Source organism: Dermacentor albipictus, unplaced genomic scaffold (genome assembly GCF_038994185.2).
Source record: "Dermacentor albipictus isolate Rhodes 1998 colony unplaced genomic scaffold, USDA_Dalb.pri_finalv2 scaffold_31, whole genome shotgun sequence".
Taxonomy (NCBI): domain Eukaryota; kingdom Metazoa; phylum Arthropoda; class Arachnida; order Ixodida; family Ixodidae; genus Dermacentor; species Dermacentor albipictus.
In genome coordinates this window covers 2,986,194-3,006,353 of record NW_027225585.1, presented here as the reverse complement: position 1 = coordinate 3,006,353, position 20,160 = coordinate 2,986,194, and the positions used below count along the sequence as shown (strand labels likewise).

General features: G+C 44.1%; 1 protein-coding gene across 2 annotated transcripts in view; it reads right to left on the bottom strand.

Annotated features, from left to right (window-relative positions):
- The window catches only part of Swt1 (Swt1 RNA endoribonuclease), a 176,088-nt gene extending 157,006 nt beyond the window's left edge, over positions 1–19,082 (bottom strand). The window contains exons 1-2 of one of the 2 annotated variants that reach the window (XM_065441936.1): positions 17,942–19,082; positions 7,952–8,040 (exon numbers count right to left, since the gene is read on the bottom strand). In XM_065441936.1, coding sequence (XP_065298008.1) covers positions 7,952–8,040; positions 17,942–18,761 — 909 coding nt within the window. In that variant the 5' untranslated portion in view covers positions 18,762–19,082. The remainder of the gene's footprint in view (positions 1–7,951; positions 8,041–17,941) is intronic. The other variant, XM_065441935.1, reaches the window with a different exon arrangement.
- Between the last annotated feature and the right edge of the window lie 1,078 nt (positions 19,083–20,160).

Below are 20,160 nucleotides of genomic sequence, written 5' to 3'. Positions count from 1 at the left end.
AAAGTTCGTGTGATATTTTCTTTACTTAAATAGACAAAAATATGGAAGCATTGATATCAGTTATTTTGGGCAATATTTTTGGCACATACGAGTATATTCTTTTATGAAAAAATACATATTTTATTGCTTTGACTGTGCGTAGCGTTCAAGAATTCGTTTGCAGCATCTTTGGTAATGACAATGCAGTTATTATTCATGGATTTGATCCCTTGACAAATTGTTTAAGAGGAAGCTTTAGCTCGGGCCCAATCCGACGCGGCCTATTCGAATACTTGTAAAACGCAGAAACCCTTTTCTTAGATAATCCTGCGAATCGCTTTTATTGAAATTCGTTGCATTCGAGAGAGAAAGTTAAATCCTAGTTCTGTTGGAAACAAAACTTCGATTTAGGGCCTGAATGTTGTTTAAAATATTTTGAAAAATTCGAAAGCTTGAAAATATAGGAGCACGACGTTTACAAACTAATAGCTATGCATGAATAACAGACATTGCGGTTCTGTAAACGGCATCTATTATAACAGTCAAAGCGGACAAGTTTGCTATATCAATTTGTATCTTACGTGAATTGGTTACGTTGTGTACAAGGGTTCTGCACAAGCCGTATTTCCACAATACTAATTTTTTTTTGAGATTCATGTGTAACATATCCATTTTGTCCGCTGTAGATGTACTATTAGATGCAATTCACAGAATTGTGATATCATTTTTCATTGTTGAGTCACGGAGTTTTAAACTTGATAGTTTCGTTTTCAGAAAATTTTCGATTTGGCCAATTTTTAATAAATAATTGACCACCTAAATAAAAAATTTGAAACCAGTAGTCACTGGAATTAAACTTTTGCTTTTAAATGCAACAACAAAATTTCTGGCTACGCCACTGGCCCCATGTGGTGTGTGTGTATATATATATATATATATATATATATATATATATATATATATACACACACACCACATGGGGCCAGTGGCGTAGCCCCCCCCGAACAAAATTTCTGGCTACGCCACTGGCGGCGAGATAATCAAAATAGCGGCGGTGGCGGCTTTGATTAATGCCATTTCAGACCTGCAGTCAGGGCAATATACATTGACTGTATGGAGTGCGTGGTGGTGCCACAAAACCGTCCGAATTATCGGGCATGTCCGAAAAATCGGGCGTCTAGAAAATCGGTCGTTAACTACTCTGGCAATACATCGTGCCGATGACACGGCGTCAATGACGATTCGTTGCGATTCCTCTGTTACTGGAGCCAGCATTAACACGACTTTCGTTCCCTTTCAATAAAGTTACAGCTAATTTTCCCTGATGGAAGCACAAATTCCCTGAGTTTTCCCTGAGTTTTTCCAGACTGTTCAAATTCCCTGAGAATTCCCGGTTTTACCGGTTTTCCCGGTTGGTAGACACCCTGCATTCGCCCTTATTAAAACATGGGAAGACCATCTCCATGACTTGCGTTGGCTTTGGTTGTGGCTTGGCTTGTGATGATCGAAGTGCTTTTAGTTGTGAATAATTGGCATCAAAATGTTTTTGTCGGTTTTAAAAGTACTCGCAAAAGTTCTTAAACGTGTTTAATAGGCACAAATTTCTTTGAATTTCACAAATTTTGTTCCAGATCGTCATCGCTATCATTTATGAATGCCATTATACGTTACTGTCATCATCATCATCATCAGCCTGGTTACGCCCACTGCAGGGCAAAGGCCTCTCCCATACTTCTCCAACGACCCCGGTCATGTACTAATTGTGGCCATGCCATCCCTGCAAACTTCTTAATCTCATCCGCCCACCTAGTTTTCTGTCGCCCCCTGCTACGCTTCCCTTCCCTTGGGATCCAGTCCGTAACCCTTAATGACCATCGGTTATCTTCCCTCCTCATTACATGTCCTGCCCATGCCCATTTCTTTTTCTTGATTTCAACTAAAATGTCATTAACTCGCGTTTGTTCCCTCACCCAATCTGCTCTTTTCTTATCCATTAACGTTACACCCATCATTCTTCTTTCCATAGCTCGTTGCGTCGTCCTCAATTTGAGTAGAACCCTTTTCGTAAGCCTCCAGGTTTCTGCCCCGTAGGTGAGTACGGGTAAGACACAGCTATTATATACTTTTCTCTTGAGGGATAATGGCAACCTGCTGTTCATGATCTGAGAAAGCCTGCCAAACGCACCCCAGCCCATTCTTATTCTTCTGATTATTTCCGTCTCATGATCCGGATCCGCCGTCACTACCTGCCCTAAGTAGACGTATTCCCTTACGACTTCCAGTGCCTCACTGCCTATTGTAAATTGCTGTTCTCTTCCGAGAGTGTTAAACATTACTTTAGTTTTCTGCAGATTAATTTTTAGACCCACTCTTCTGCTTTGCCTCTCCAGGTCAGTGAGCATGTATTGCAATTGGTCCCCTGAGTTACTAAGCAAGGCAATATCATCAGCGAATCGCAAGTTACTAAGGTATTCTCCATTAACTTTTATCCCCAATGTTTCCCAATCCAGGTCTCTGAATACCTCCTGTAAACACGCTGTGAATAGCATTGGAGAGATCGCATCTCCCTGCCTGACAGCTTTCTTTATTGGGATTTTGTTGCTTGCTTTATGGAGGACTACGGTGGCTGTGGAGCCGCTATAGATATCTTCCAGTATTTTTACATATGGCTCATCTACACCCTGATTCCGTAATGCCTCCATGACTGCTGAGGTTTCGACAGAATCAAACGCTTTCTCGTAATCAATGAAAGCTATATAGAAGGGTTGGTTATATTCCGCACATTTCTCTATCACCTGATTGATAGTGTGAATATGATCTATTGTTGGGTAGCCTTTACGGAATCCTGCCTGGTCCTTTGCTTGACAGAAGTCTAAGGTGTTCCTGATTCTATTTGCGATTACCTTAGTAAACAGTTTGTAGGCAACGGACAGTAAGCTGATCGGTCTATAATTTTTCAAGTCTTTGGCGTCCCGTTTCTTATGGATTAGGATTATGTTAGCGCTCTTCCAAGATTCCGGTACGCTCGAGGTCATGAGGCATTGCATATACAGGGTGGCCAGTTTCTCTAGAACAATCTGTCCACCATCCTTCAACAAATCTGCTGTTACCGGATCCTCCCCAGCTGCCTTCCCCCTTTGCATATCTCCCAAGACTTTCTTTACTTCTTCCGGCGTTACCTTCGGGATTTCGAATTCCTCTAGACTATTTTCTCTTCCATTATCGTCGTGGGTGCCACTGGTACTGTATAAATCTCTATAGAACTCCTCAGCCACTTGAACTATCTCATCCATATTAGTAATGATATTGCCGGCTTTGTCTCTTAATGCATACATCTGATTCTTGCCAATTCCTAGTTTCTTCTTCACTGTTTTTAGGCTTCCTCCGTTCCTGAGAGCATGTTCAATTCTATCCATATTATACTTCCTTATGTCAGCTGTCTTACGCTTGTTGATTAACTTCGAAAGTTCTGCCAGTTCTATTCTAGCTGTAGGGTTAGAGGCTTTCATACATTGGCGTTTCTTGATCAGATCTTTCGTCTCCTGCGATAGTTTGTTGGTATCCTGCCTAACGGAATTACCACCAACTTCCATTGCGCACTCCTTAATGATGCCCACAAGATTGTTGTTCATTGCTTCAACACTAAGGTCCTCTTCCTGAGTTAAAGCCGAATACCTGTTCTGTAGCTTGATCTGGAATTCCTCTATTTTCCCTCTTACCGCTAACTCATTAATCGGCTTCTTATGTACCAGTTTGTTCCATTCCCTCCTCAGGTCTAGGCTAATTCGAGTTCTTACCATCCTGTGGTCACTGCAGCGCACCTTGCCGAGCACGTCCACATCTTGTATGATGCCAGGGTTAGCACAGAGTATGAAGTCTATTTCATTTCTAGTCTCGCCATTCGGGCTCCTCCACGTCCACTTTCGGCTAGCCCGCTTGCGGAAGAAGGTATTCATTATCCTCATATTATTCTGTTCCGCAAACTCTACTAATAACTCTCCCCTGCTATTCCTAGTGCCTATGCCATATTCCCCCACTGCCTTGTCTCCAGGCTGCTTCTTGCCTACCTTGGCATTAAGGTTGCCCATTAGTATAGTGTATTTAGTTTTCACTCTACCCATCGCCGATTCCACGTCTTCATAGAAGCTTTCGACTTCCTGGTCATCATGACTGGATGTAGGGGCGTAGACCTGTACAATCTTCATTTTGTACCTCTTATTAAGTTTCACAACAAGACCTGCCACCCTCTCGTTAATGCTATAGAATTCCTGTATGTTACCAGCTATATTCTTATTAATCAGGAATCCGACTCCTAGTTCTCTTCTCTCCGCTAAGCCCCGGTAGCACAGGACGTGCCTGCTTTTTCACACTGTATATGCTTCTTTTGGCCTGCTAAGTTCACGGAGCCCTATTATATCCCATTTACTGCCCTCTAATTCCTCCAATAGCACTGCTAGACTCGCCTCACTAGATAACGGTCTAGCGTTAAACGTTGCCAGGTTCATATTCCAATGGCGGCCTGTCCGGAGCCAGTGATTTTTAGCACCCTCTGCTGCGTCGCAGTTCTGACCGCCGCCATGGTCAGTTGCTTCGCAGCTGCTTGGGACTGAGGGCCGGGGTTTGATTGTCGTGTTCATATAGGAGGTTGTGGCCAAGTGCTGCACCAGGGTGGCCAATCCTGCTCTGGTGAGGGAGTGCGTTACCGGTTCTGGTCACCGGGATCAGGCCACACTCCAGGCCTGTTTGTGCAATTTTATCAACACGCGGATTTTTTAAAAAATCCGGTGGAAAATTGCCGGCACCGGGATTCGAACCACGGACCTCTTGCACGCGAGGCGGGTGTTCTACCTCTACGCCACCGCTGCAATTTTACTGTGTAGCACCGCAAAAAACCGAATGGCATTCGATGCATCGAATGCCATTCGATTCGAATGACATTAAATCTTCCCGTGTGACAGGGGTATTAGAAATGATCCACAACAACCCCAGAACTACCAGCATAAGCTGCACGAGATCTAGACTTGGCCTATCATCATCAGCATAACATTGTATAATCCTTGATCTCTGCCTTTTCAACACACATTTCATCATCCCTCTCTATGCAATGAAGTAACTTTACCTATCTGTTGTGTCATCTAGGGTAGATCATCGTCGCAAGTGTGGAATAGGAATTGTATCATGCAGAACACTTTCTTTCAGCTAGTCCTACCAGAAACATCTGAAGAGTGGAGGATCGCCTTCCTGCACATATTGCCACCCCAGCTGACCATGAACGTTTCGTTAATTTCTTAGCCAAGATTGTAGGTTGAAGTAATATTTACTGTATGCTAGCTGTTACTCCTGTTTGTTATTTATGTTTGTACTGACTATAATTACATCACTCTTATAATACCTCTTGGACATGTAAGTAAATCAAATTTACCGGCCCAAAACAAAGAAAAGCTAACAATTAACATACCTTTTATGGACTATTCATATAGCCAAGCAGTCTCTTATGAACCTGAAAAGCCTATTGTTTGACCAAATGGCATTGGTACATGCGCATAGTAGTATCCTCATGTTCGGCTTAAGTAAAAAAGTTACATTGCTTACCTAAAAACCCGGACAAAGCTAACTGCATCACAACTGTCTCACATAAAGTAATACTCATTCTATGCGTAACTCGTGGCAGCGAGATGACTAAATCAGTGATATAAGGAGCCAGTGCTGGCCAGAGGGCATGACAGCAATTTGAATGTGCACCAAAGTAAACCGATGCCATCCGATAGGGAAGCCACAAAAAGGGCATGACATTTTGAGCAATAATGAGCAATAACCGATACACGCCTGTATCAACATTTTCTTTAGCCTCGATGCATACAGCCAGACTGTGTCCATGACTATGCGCATTGTGAGGTGTGCAAGCGCTCTTATGTTCTAATACACCAGTGCTCACTCTGGTGAGAAGCTCGACACGTGTGCCTCAAGGTGGATTTGCTGATGCGAAATTGCAGCATGTGCTGCTGAAAACCATCCCCTCATGCATGCTAGACTGCATGTTATAGCACTGAAGGTCGCACACAACGTTTCAATGCTGGTTGGCCATATGGTGTCGAATGCATATACAGCTTCAAGCTATCTTATCGCTTCTGATTCAATTATGAAAATGATAAAAGGTGATGTCCACGAGGAGGACGAACATAGGGTCTTAGGAGGGGACTGGCACCCTACACAAGGAACGTTGTGGAAATGCGACATGGGCGCACTCACATGGTACTATAAACTCATCAAGGTCAACAAGTGCCAAAATATGCCATCACTGCCACGTGACACAAGCAGTATGCTATGTGAACCACAGAGTTTCATAATGAAATTACTAGCAGAAACCCCTGCACTATCGACCCACTACCACAGCAAAATGAAGGTTAGTACAGAACGTGTACTAATCTTCAGTACTACTGAAGCAGTACTGCAGTACTACTGCGTATCACCAGGAAACTAAATCCTAGCCAGTTCTGTTATTCTCTTAGAAACAATAGCATCTCGATTGTAGGCAAATATAAGTACTTAGGTGTCACCCTCGCAAGCAACTTAACTTGGTCAACCCACATTTCTGATATCAGCATATCTATGCTACGTAAGTTATGGTTCCTTAAAAGAAAGCTGAAATTTGCACCTTCGCAAACAAAGCTTTTAGCCTATAATACCTGTGTTCATTCTAAGCTTGAGTATGCTCATTTGGGATCCCTATTTAAAAAAAGATATCATGCAAGTTGAACGTATTAACAGAAAGGCTGTTAGGTTTATATTTAGCAAATATCGTAGACTTGATTCCCCATCCAACCTAATGCAATTAAACTGTATTTATACTTTAGAAGCCCGCAGAAAGTTTAGTCGCCTTTCATTTCTTTATAATTGTGTTTGGTAACATAAAAATAGATCTGCCTGACGGTATAAAACCACTAACAACACAACGCGCACGCCATGGCCATGAATTTGCACTAACCCCAATCTTTGCCCGATCAAAATCTTTCAAATTCAGTTATTTTCCTAGAACTGTGGAAGATTGGAATTCATTGGCATCTGATATTTTTTGTTCCAATAATTTTCTCGCTTTCTTTTTCTTTCTTTACTTCTTTCTTTCTTTCTTTCTTTACTTTCTTTTTCCTTTTTTTCTTTCTTGCTTTTTGTTGTCTGTTGTTTTGTACATTTATGTTGGATGTAACCCACACCTGCTTGGGCCACCACATTGGCCTGCAGTATTTTGAAATAAATAAATGTCTGATCTTCATGCTTGTGGCTTCAGATATTTCAGCTTTATTTACTACACTTTCTCTGCATTTGATGGCCTAAATTTAGAAATCCCAATTTTTCAATTTGCAGAAGGCACTACGACTCTGCACAAATGCACAATCACTACGAAATGTTGTACTACAGTGCAGCAGGTGGGGTCCAAATTCACACCCCAGTGACAGACACTAATCTTAAAGGTAATACTTCTGTTCACTGTATGTCCTGGAAGCAATTGCAGCCGGAAATGCATCATAGATGCGGTGTTTTGAACACTGTTTAATGTTGATGAAAATGATCAGTTTGAGAGGTCACAAAGCCATTTGAGGCCAGAAGCACAAAGATTAGACGAATCCATGTATGTATTATGCAAAAATCTCACACTGGTGGAAGCACCTCATGTAGACACTAGTGCCAGAGTTCCCTCTAGTAAGTTTTGTAGGAAACTCCACAGTGTGAACCAGTCACTGACAATCAGTTTATGTCCAGGGACAGTTACGACTTATTCTTGAGCACAAGCACATGTTAATCAGTCTGACGGCAATATGACAGACTTTCCATGAGACACACAACACTCCCCTGCAGCTAGTCTTGTGTGCTACTAAACTGGGGTGCCATTACTTTGCAGCGTGTTCAAAATCACGGTTAAGTATTTGTGTAGCACTTTGTGCAGTGCGGGAGAAAAAAAAAAGGAGGAACTCACATCTTCCATTTCCACATCTTCAACAATCAGCTCGCCTTGCAAGGGTGAAACACCATCTTGGCTGGAGGTGCCACTCTCTGCTGGTGGGGCTGGCCAAGAATGAGTTCTGACATTATTGATGCGGCACAGATGATGCAACACTTAGGTAGTGCACATTCAGTGCGATTACCAGAGACTACAATTCACGGATGAGAAAAGCATCATGCGACAGATTTAAGGCAAAGCTTTCTTTGAGTCCCCCCTCCTCTTTGCATGGACGACTTTCTGGCAGAGTAAACTAGGCCAATCCATGAGACAGCTTAATCAAAGGTAGTGACTTGGTAGGCTGATCCTGACACCAGTGCACAATACATGTTCTCGCAAGGGTTTTACAGAAGTATGTAACACACACTGATCCTAGAGGCAGTGCAACATCACAGTGCCCACAACTTTCCTTGCATTAACAAAGAGAGCTGACCAGTAAGTGTCCCAAGCAGCATATATCAGCAGGTCTACAGAGAAGCTACCACTTGACTATGACAATGACTATGACAATGATGGTTTCTTAAAAAAAATTAAATTAAATTATGGGGTTTTACGTGCCAAAACCACTTTCTGATTATGAGGCATGCCGTAGTGGAGGACTCCAGAAATTTCGACCACCTGGGGATCTTTAAGGTGCACCTAAATCTAAGTACACAGGTGTTTTCGCATTTCGCCCCCATCGAAATGCGGCCGCCATGGCCGGGATTCGATCCCGCAACCTCTTGCTCAGCAGCCCAACACCATAGCCACTGAGCAACCACGGCGGGTAACGATGGTTTCTGGCTAATATATTTAATCTAATATCCGAAAATAACGGAAAATTTTCGGGCCACCTCACGCAAAAATGTTGTAAGACACTGCAAGATTTTCTAAAATGAGTCAGAACAGCCTTGCTTATTATGCCCTAATCTGCAGTAGACATTATCACGTCTTCAACTTTTCTCCCCATTTCAAAGGTTTCTTTCTTCATCTCTTTCCGATAACCCATGAGGACCACTCAAAGTTGGCAAAAATCGATTCTTCTACGAGTGAACTGCTTACTGCAATAAACTTGTTGCAGGTGATAGTTACAATGGTTGGAGCCATAGAAACATCTCGACAGGAGTGTTGGTATGGTTCGCACAACCTCCTTATTAACCACTGGAATATACTTCTTGTTATTATTACTCCTTATCTTGAGTTGTTCTTCTGTTTTCTGATAGCTGACTCAATTTTTTTAATACTCAGCATAAACTGAGCACAAATTTGAATGATTGCATGAGCAATGCTCAGTAATCCTTTATTTAAAGGTTAGAAGTGACACAAGGGGAATGAAAAGAACAACGTAAATTCCCTTTTAATTTTTCTTGCAGCCTAGTCTTTGACGCCTAACCTCTCAAACCATGAATCCTCACCATATCATTCGGCTTTCTGTCATTGCTCTCAGCATTTTAACACAACTGATGACTGCTGTGAGGTGCCGTACTAAAGAAAAATAATACTGAACACCTTTAAAAGCCCATGCAGCTGAGGTAGCATTGTCTTGTTTGGGTGTTCAACACTGTGTTGGCATTACATAAGTTTCACACTGCTGAAATAAAAAGACTACTGACTTCACATGTGCTAGGAGGACACAGCACAACAATACGAGCCACAGGAACTGGATTGCGTAAGGACTCCTTTCCGCAGACTCTATTCTTATGACCCATTGCTGTGCAATAAAATGTGCTGGTTTGTGGAGTCAGCGCAGTACATCCACTTCAGGCAGAATGCACAGTACGGTTCACTGTTTAAGGGGACACCTAACCAATAATAAGGCCAACATCACTGGAACCTGTGTTCACCTTTATAGGAAAGAAACGGCTGCTACAATCAACTACATTCCATTTCATACTTAGCAGGCCACGCTGCAGAAGCTACACAAATAGTATGGTCATAGAAGTCTTGCTCCACATTTTGCGGTGCAACAGATTGTCATTTGCAAGGCTTTTCACAGAACAACTATTTCATCTATTACAACTGGTGGACACAAGGTCACACCAAAATTGTGCATTATTTTCGCACTAAGGTGGTTCTAATGTGCAACTAACGATGTTTTGGTCGCGAGCACAAGCTGCACACTGTGCTCGCTGGTCACGGAAATGTGTCACTCTGCTCTTTTAGTGGCAAATGGGTGCACATCACCAATGCCTTGTGCCATATTTTACGACATAAAAGTATGAGCCTTATGGTCACATTGGCTTACATGATACAACCTATAGCTTTCTTTCACATATTATGCACAATTTTTGGGTTGTAATGTGAGCAGTGAAAGAAGTCTCTCTTGCCTTTGGTAACATTGCCTGTTATGTATGTGTGTATATGTGTGTGTGTGTATATATATATATATATATATATATATATATACAGACACACACACACACACACACACACACACATAGATGTACAATTGTAGATAAAATATTAGCCTGTGCGACTGTCATATTTCCGATACAAAGGCGTAATACGAACTGCACATTTGCACACCAACACACGTGGAGCCGTAACTAGTTTTTGCTTATACCCCTGTCAGAGAAGCAAATTTAGCGTCACTTAGTGAAGTCACACTTTCTTTCACTGACTGCCACTTTGCCGCCTCAGCTCTACGTGGCAAAATAAAGTGTCATTTGAAATCAATCACACTGGCACAACAAAAATTACATTAAAAAACCTGCATACTATTCAAGTATACAAACAGACAAAATGACATCAAACGGGTTCATTGAAGAGCGGCACGTACACACTCACGGGAATCGCCCACATTTTTAGACTGGACCAGCTTCAGGATTAGCCCATATTTTTGGTTAGGTTAGATAGCCCAAAACGAACTGGTCTGACAATGCCAAGAATGCTATTTGCATTAGTAAATATTAGTATTAGGAAAGCTGTCATTAATGTTACCTTTGTATTATGAAAAAAAAAATCTTAAATTGAGAAACTGCTCAAACAGCAACACCAATGTGCACCTGAGCGATTTTGCGATGTGACATTCAGGGTATCCAAGCTATCGCGCATCACGTTTTTAAAACATATGGGCCATTCCACTCAGAGATAACCAAGTGCATATTGTTCACAGTCGAGTAGAGCAGCGAACAGTAATTTTTTTTGTTGATGCCATTCAATTTATTAATTGAAATTAACTATTCTCTAAGTTACTGCCCTGAATGGCGTGCTGTCAATGAAGAATTTATAGGAAATTGAAAGAAACTTAAAACTGGCATGTTTTCAGCCAGGTACTTCCTGCCCATTTATTTTCCCCGGCTGATAAAAAAAGCCCATGAAAAATGAAAAATATCACGCGACTACACTTCCGCCTGCATCAACAAGCAGCGCCCTCAATCGCACCCCACAGGAGCTAATGAGCGCACTCTTTCCGTGACGCATCAGTGATTGGCACTCTTTCCCCATCAACAGCAATGTGCCACACTGTCGCAGGCAGAGCATGCCAGATGAAGTGCTAGCTCTGCTGCCACTAACTGCTATGGAGCTTGTTTGAGGGCACTGCTTTTTGATATGGGTTAGTCACATCATATTTTTCATGAATTTTTTTTTATTAGCAAAAAAATAAATAAATAAACGGGCAAAGAGTACCACACTGAAAACATGCCAGCTTGAAGTTTCTTTCAATTTCCTACAAATTATTCATTCACAGCACAGCATTCAGAGCAGTAATAGAAAAAGTTCATTCGTTTATGGGGTTTTACATGCCAAAACCAGTTTCTGACTATGAGGCACGCCGTAGTGGAGGAGTCTGAAAATTTCGAACACCTGGGGTTCTTTAACGTGCACCTAAATCTAAGTACACCACTGTTTTCGCATTTCGCCCCCATTGAAATGCAGCTGCCGTGGCCGGGTTTTGATCCCGCGATCTCATGCTCAAGCAGGCCAACACCACAGCCACTGAGCAACCACGGGGGGTAATAATATAAAAAAAATATTAACTAATTGCAATTAATTATTAAATTGAATGGCATCAATAAAATATTACTGGCAGCTACTCCACTCAAGTGCGAACAATATGCACTTCGTCTTTGCGTGGAATGGCCAGTCTTTAAGAGGGTTATAGCGCCGAAAAAACACAACACACAGCAAGCGAGACGGGACAGGCGCAACTTCCAACTGTTTATTCACCGCGTATGCGAATGAATATAAGGACAAAGATGGGCAGCAAGAACCACACATGCGCACGAGGTTTTTACATAAAGCGGATAAAGATAGGTTAAGTACACACGTATCTCACGCCCGTGTATCTAAAAAAGCAGTTTCATTCTTATAAATGGAGATAGATGGGGCGCTAACACAATCGCTACAGTTTCTTTTAATATAGTAGGCCTCCAACAGTTCACGGGCAGTCTGGTCCTTACTTCTGTTTAAAACCTTTGCTTCTTTCAGCCTTGCCACACACTTGATCTTCCTTTCTTCTCCGCAGGCTTTACAATGATGCGGCAGATGGGAACCAGTGCCATTTTTTAAATCGCGATTATGTTCCGCTAATCGGTCATTAATACAACGGCCGGTTTGTCCGATGTACTTCTTTCCACATGTGAGAGGTATCTGATATACAACACCCACGGCACACTTAACAAACGGAAGATCAAGTGTGTGGCAAGGCTGAAAGAAGCAAAGGTTTTAAACAGAAGTAAGGACCAGACTGCCCGTGAACTGTTGGAGGCCTACTATATTAAAAGAAACTGTAGCGATTGTGTTAGCGCCCCATCTATCTCCATTTATAAGAATGAAACTGCTTTTTTAGATACACGGGCGTGAGATACGTGTGTACTTAACCTATCTTTATCCGCTTTATGTAAAAACCTCGTGCGCATGTGTGGTTCTTGCTGCCCATCTTTGTCCTTATATTCATTCGCATACGCGGTGAATAAACAGTTGGAAGTTGCGCCTGTCCCGTCTCGCTTGCTGTGTGTTGTGTTTTTTCGGCGCTATAACCCTCTTCTGGAAACATGCACCAACTAGCCCCCCAACAAGTATTACTCAGTTACCTTTCTTCTACAGTGGGCCCCTTTCTTTGTGTTCCTTCTGCAAGACCACCGCCTCTTTCAGTGTTAGTCAGCCATATCGCCCTCATCTCCTGCCGCGCTAGGAAGATGGGATTCTGCATAAGAAAAGGCCTGGTCCCACACGAGATCTCCTGCCTGTTTGGTTCTACCAGACCTTCACTTGGCCACGTCAAGAGGATATGCCGAATTTTACGCGCGGAACTGTGGCGTCAGGTACGTCTTCTGTACGATTGGCTGCAATGGATATGTTTTTCCCAGAATTCTGCGAACATTGCAGGCGTGAAACTTCTGTCCTTCAGGCGGCTGGCCGCCCAAACTAGTGAATTCTTGTGGAAAAAGACATTGCCGGTACTATCAAAATGTGGTGAAAGAAGAAACCAAGACAGCAGTATGGCGCTCAGGGTTCTGGGGGGTACTAGTATTCCGGATGACGTAGTTGCCATCCTTAGGAAGGGCCCGAAGTACAGCATCGAGCCTAGGATTCAAGGGCATGAGCTACTTTCCTTGAACCGAAGGATTGCCGGTAAAGCTGACCCAGAGGACCAGGAAAGGTGCTTGCTAGATGGCGTGGACAGCCTCAACAGGACAGCGCCCATCAACAGAGCTAGACATGAGTCGACCACCAAAAGAGTCGTCGAGTTCTTCGCCAACCAGAAGCTGCGACTCACCCAAGCGGACAAGCAGGGCGGATTCGTCATCATTCCGTCTGGTATGTTCAACGAGAAGGCTCATGAAGCTGTGCACAAGAATTTCCGGAAGACCGTGGTTAATCTGGGAAAGCTGAAATCTAATGCGGTTTCACTGTGTGAAAGTATTGGCTTGGACAGAATTGCTAAAGGTATTCGGCTTTGTAAAGGAAACAGCTTACATGTTTTTTTCACTGCAAAAACACATAAGGAACGAATCCCATTCAGATGTATCGTGAGTGAAAGAGGGGCTTGGCAGAGCCATGTTAGTGGTTTCCTTCTAAGGCAACTTAATGGGTTAGATGTCGAAGATCCATTTTCTTGCAGGAACTCTCCTGATGTTGTCAAATTTTTGAATGACAATAAGTCTTCAGGTTATATGTTTTCCATTGACGTTGTTGACCTTTTCTATTCTATCCCACAGACTGAGTTGTTAGCCGCTGTACAGTCGTGCATTGAAATGAATGGGGCGATTTCCTTCCAGAACTCTGCCGGTGTTTCTGTTGCGAATTTCATGGCATTGTTAGAATATTACTTGTCTTGCACGGTGGTTTTATTTGAAGACCGGCTGTTTGTTCAGAAAAAAGGAATTTGCATTGGTTCCTGCGTCGCTCCAGTGCTATGTAACATCTTTCTCGCGCAGATGGACAAGTCACTGGCGGATACTTTCGACGAAGCCAAAGTGCTGAAAACTTTTAGATACGTTGACGATTTTTTAATTATTTTAAAGAAACAGGTTTCCTCATCTTACCCACAAATAGTGGAAGAAGTTTTATCTGGTTTTAAACTACTTGGAAAAGGTTTGGACTTCACCTACGAGCTTGCCCAAGGCAACAGATTGCAGTTTTTAGACATTGACATTACCCTTAATGACCAAAGCTTTTGCTGGATGTATCACCCTCGCGCACAAAAAGAACTAATGCCATATGATTCCTCCCATTCAAAGACAGTAAAACGCGCCATTGCTCAGATGTGCCTGGAAGCGTCACTGAAGAAATCTTGTTGCCATAAGGCAGAGGAAAGCTTTCACACCCAGATTCGTAAGTTGGAAAAAGCAGGCTTTCCAACCTCGATCTTAACCGGAGTAGCGGAAGCCTTGCTGCGAAAAATAAAAAAAGAAAGTACAAAGAAGGGCGACCAAGATGTCGTCCCCAAAAGCAAAAGTAGACCGGTTGTCATCCCGTACACCCATAAGGTAGCGCACAATTTGAAGCATGTAGCGGCAAAATATAAGGTTCCTGTGGTTTTTTCCGCCCCAAAGAAACTGGCTGGTTTGTGCGTTAAAACTGACCCCGACAATGTAAACAAAACTGACTGCAAAAAGAGACATGCAGCCCCGTTTGTTAAGTGTGCCGTGGGTGTTGTATATCAGATACCTCTCACATGTGGAAAGAAGTACATCGGACAAACCGGCCGTTGTATTAATGACCGATTAGCGGAACATAATCGCGATTTAAAAAATGGCACTGGTTCCCATCTGCCGCATCATTGTAAAGCCTGCGGAGAAGAAAGGAAGATCAAGTGTGTGGCAAGGCTGAAAGAAGCAAAGGTTTTAAACAGAAGTAAGGACCAGACTGCCCGTGAACTGTTGGAGGCCTACTATATTAAAAGAAACTGTAGCGATTGTGTTAGCGCCCCATCTATCTCCATTTATAAGAATGAAACTGCTTTTTTAGATACACGGGCGTGAGATACGTGTGTACTTAACCTATCTTTATCCGCTTTATGTAAAAACCTCGTGCGCATGTGTGGTTCTTGCTGCCCATCTTTGTCCTTATATTCATTCGCATACGCGGTGAATAAACAGTTGGAAGTTGCGCCTGTCCCGTCTCGCTTGCTGTGTGTTGTGTTTTTTCGGCGCTATAACCCTCTTCTGGAAACATGCACCAACTAGCCCCCCAACAAGTATTACCCAGTCTTTAACTTGATGCATGATAGCTGGGTCACCCTGTATACAGGAAGAGTGAAATGGGATAGCAACAGCCACTGCAACTTAGAACTGGAAATGCAAGACAGTTTGTACTGTTGATTGAAACAAAAGAAGTTGGAATATTACTGGGTGGGGCAAAAATGCCAAATATGCCTTTAATAGAGCAGGACAAGTGAAGTGAATTTGCCAAATGCACTGGGCAGCGACCATCGCTGAACTTTCTTGTGCAATGCCTCCCGATGACACTAATGCCAAGTGTACTCACTCAATGTGACACTGAATTTGCCTGTCAGACAAGGGTATTATTCTGTGCAGTGGGAGTAAAGACAGGGGCAACCGGAGGGGGCGAGTATAGGTTTCACTGCAGGGGGGACACTGCTCCTCCAACCCTGAGGGCAGAGCTCCCCTTGTATAGTAAAATAAGCCTTGGTTAAAAAAAAAAAGGAAGTCTTCATAGGCAGCATGAAACCCTGCTCCTGCCTCCCCCACTCAGTATACACTTCCAGAACTCCTGGGTAAAGAAGGAAGTGCAAAAATAGTGTGGAATGTCTGTGTGCATGCTCTGCTAATGAAAAGTGGAACTATGCATGTGCTTCATTACTAGGCTGGAGTATTTTGGAACACCACTGTTAAAGAAAAGTGACTACCAAATTTGATGGGGAATATTAATGCACTTCACAGAAATGCTGCCAACAGGTGTTCCTTCTTGTGTCAGAATGTCTCACACTGATCAATAACTCTCCGACATCTGCTTTCAACAGACATCTTGTTTCTTTTTGCCAAACAGCAGAGCATCTCTAGCAGTACAGCATCCAGAATGAATAATTACTGTTTCAACAAAGCATGCAGCGGTTCATTATATGGCACAGATGAGTGATGCACTAGTGCACATTTTCAGGAAACATGACGTGCATGTAGCGCATGCGCCGAGCACTAAGCTGAGACAAGGGCCGCTATCTTGTACGCATTTGAAAAGCCGACGTTCAGTTTCGCCTCACGCGATTGCCCAAGCCACGCCGATATCGCGGCCCAGGCCAATCATGTGAGGCAAAACCGAATGTTGGCTCTTCGAATGCGTACAAGATAGCGGCCAAGATCTCAATGTGACTGACACTCTGCTTCGATGCATGTTTCCTGGTGTGATATACAATATACCATGCAGATATTTCAGAGCAGTCTACATTGGCGAGACCGGAAATCTAGATAGATGTTTGAAAAAGCACCAGAACGACAGCAAGAAGGAAAAGAGGTGAACAAATGCCTCAGCGGAGGCATCTGGACACACCATCACACGGAACGGCGCAAGCATTTTGGCGACAGACCGAAATGTGTCATCGCAGTTTCATTTAGAATCACTCATCATTAAAACTACTGGCAACACCCTTAACAGAATGGATGGAAATCTTCACATCTATGCGAAGTCACTTATTTAAGAGTACATAAGCTGTTTAAGCGATGACCATTTTCCTCATCTGTTTTGTGATCAAGGTGCCTGTACGGGCACCAAAACACAAATTTTGTCATTATACTGGTCAGCGACAAGACTTATAATTGCTGCACTATAATCTCTGTTTGGAATTAAGCGCAAACCTCATGCATGACAGTGATTTAGTGCACGACGGCTTTGAGTGATGAAATGGGTCGTTGCATGAGCAGATCGCTCGTCGTCCGGAAGTTCTATGAGCAACTAGCCAATAGCGCAAAGCCGGAACTGGATGTACATCAGTCAAGTACTACCGATTGTTGCATGGAATGAGCAAACAACTTATTTGATATGTGCAGTATAAGAACATACTGCAAGACTTTAAGAAATATTTTATGCTGCTCTTTACAGTAAAACATATTCAATTAATAAAGCATGTGTCACGCCAGTTTCGGCACGTATTTGCTGCCCTCATACCAGCAACACCGGGGAGGCGTCGCTCACGTGAAGTACGGCTTGTAGGCGACCAGCAATATTTAAACGCGACAGCCTACAATTGTGTTGTAGGCTATTGTGTTGTTTGTTGCCATTGCATGCAAAATCACTTGCATGGGGTTTATACTTTGTTTGACCAGAAATTGCTTAAATAGTCGTTTTACGACTCGCAATTTTTTTTCTGTGCAGACACACAGGACTGCATTTCTATGAAAAAAATAACGAATTAGCAATTACTAGATTTATGAATGCTTGGTCATCACATGTGAGGATATATGTGCAGACAGCATAACTGCCGCGCATCATGCAGACATTCGTTATTATGAGACGTAAAATTAAAAAAAAATGTCTCGGCCCGCACCATAAAAATATAGCAGGCGTGTCACGCAGATAGTGTACCTAGAAAACACCAAGATGGTCCAGGGCCACCTCTGGGCATCCCCGAGCCTGGCGTGGCTTGCTGCCAGTAGTGGGTAGCGCCGGAAGCTGACGGACCATGGAAGCCCGTCGCTGGACGCTTGGACGGTCTGGGTGCCTGCGACGGTCCAGTTTCAATGCTATCAGAAACCGCAGGCAGGCCACCGAAGAGACTGCCAGGGCCTTGTAGGTTCTGTTCACGGCTGCCACGCGGCCTCTTGGCCACCAGCGGCTCGACAGAGCCACGGCTGGTGGACGGCATCGGTGCGGCCGTCGCGGTGTCACGCGCAGCAGCAGATAACCCAGAGCCGCCGAACAGTGCCATCATTTTGGACAAAAGCGCCTCTTTTAACGACTTTCGTGGTTTCTCGGCGTCGCCTTGCTGGTGTTCGCCGGTGGTTGTGTCTTTGGAAGGCGCTTCCTTGGCTGGCGCTCTTCGGACGAGTCGCTCGACAATGGGTTCAGCGGTTGATGTGGAAATTATAGAACCCAAAACATTGTACGACGACGACGGCGTCGATGTGGCGGGCGGATTTTTGCCTTCTGCTTCGGGAGCAACCGATTCGAACTGCTGAGAATTCCGACACATCGGCGACGGATCGCGTACGCCTGGGGACAAACTCGGCAGGAGACGTCTGACCGCGGTCTTGACGCTGCGCTTGCCCACAGTCTTACAGTCTTCGCAAGGAGACTGTTCATCCGCTTTACCGGCGGCGGCCAAACCACCCACCGCGGCACTGTCTTTGGCCGGCACACGTCGTGTCTCGTGCGGAACACCTTTCGACGCTTCTTTCTGAGCCATCTTAGCATCGTCCCAGTCAAGCAAGCGTGTTCCTGACACCAAGCGCGAGAAATGCTACAAGCGAACTGTAGCGTCGCTTAACAGAGAGAGTCACAATGCTATTATGGGTAGTTTAACCATCACACGGCTTTCAGACTGTTCAAGGGTGGCGCCGGGAAATACTCAAAGCGCACACTACACAGCTTGCACGGTCCCACATGCGCAATAGCTTCCAGATTACGCTAGTTCAACAGTGACATCGCCTAAATGAGGTAGCCACAAGCTTATTGGTAGCTTTTCAAGCTACCATTGTTGAGGGCTGCACCATGGCTGCACCTTTAGGTTCGAAAATAAGCAGCGGCAGCGCATGGAACTTACCTAGGTGGACGCCAGATAACGCTGCTAAAACAGGAAGCGGAAATGCGCGTTTTTATTTTTTTAGAGCATTATCAAATATGGCCGCTTTTCGCCCGTCGTGTACGCTCGTACGCGCCGTATTCGCCCCGCCGGCTATGCGGCATGCCTCGATACCTCGGCTGCCGCGCAGCCGGTGCGTTGTAATTGCCGGGAGACCAAAGAGCCTCTACTGACGCCCATACAAACAAGCCACAAGTGAGTGAACAGAACGTGCGACTTTATTGGCAGAAGACAAGCAGTGCACATTCTCGTGCAATGGTAGAAATAAAATGTGTATGTCGAGATACGCTGGAATCTTTGACGCGAGCTCGTAAACGGCTCGGCGTTGTCGCACATGGCGGTCTAGTAACGAGCGACAACCAGCGGCGCAAGCAGATTGGACAGAGTGTCCCGCCTGTTTGCAGCGGCAGTCGCCGTTAAAGATGAGCAACTTGCATTGCGAAGCAATCAGGTGAACAAGGCATCTGCTGCCGCAGCCAACATAGCGACATGGACTACTCGGCATTTTTGCCTTAGCTCCTTACCAACCTGCACGTTACTTTTCTTTCGCGGGCCGCTAATGTGTGGCTCGCACTTGGTGTCCCACATTGTATCAATATGGACAAGTCGCTTTCGTGGGCATCACCTTCATCAGCCACTTTTGCGGGCCTTTGCACCCAACTTCACACACGTCGAACCATGTAAGGACGTATGCCGGTCTCCGTTCGTGCTTAATCGCGGCCGAGAAAGGCTGAACGGGGAGCACGAATCACGGTGTGTAAATTGGGAGTCCATGTCGCTGTGCAGGTTGCAGGAGCAAATGCTTACTTCGAGAGACTGCTTTCCAATACAACTGACCAGGCCGCCACATCCGATAAGTATAACACGGCGACCCTAACCAAGTGAGATAACAGCAAAAATAAACGGCAATCATTCACCACATAGTGTTCAGACAATACATTATACATTGGCTACGAACCATATGACAACAGTGAGCATTCACATACACGGGTCTCTTAGGATA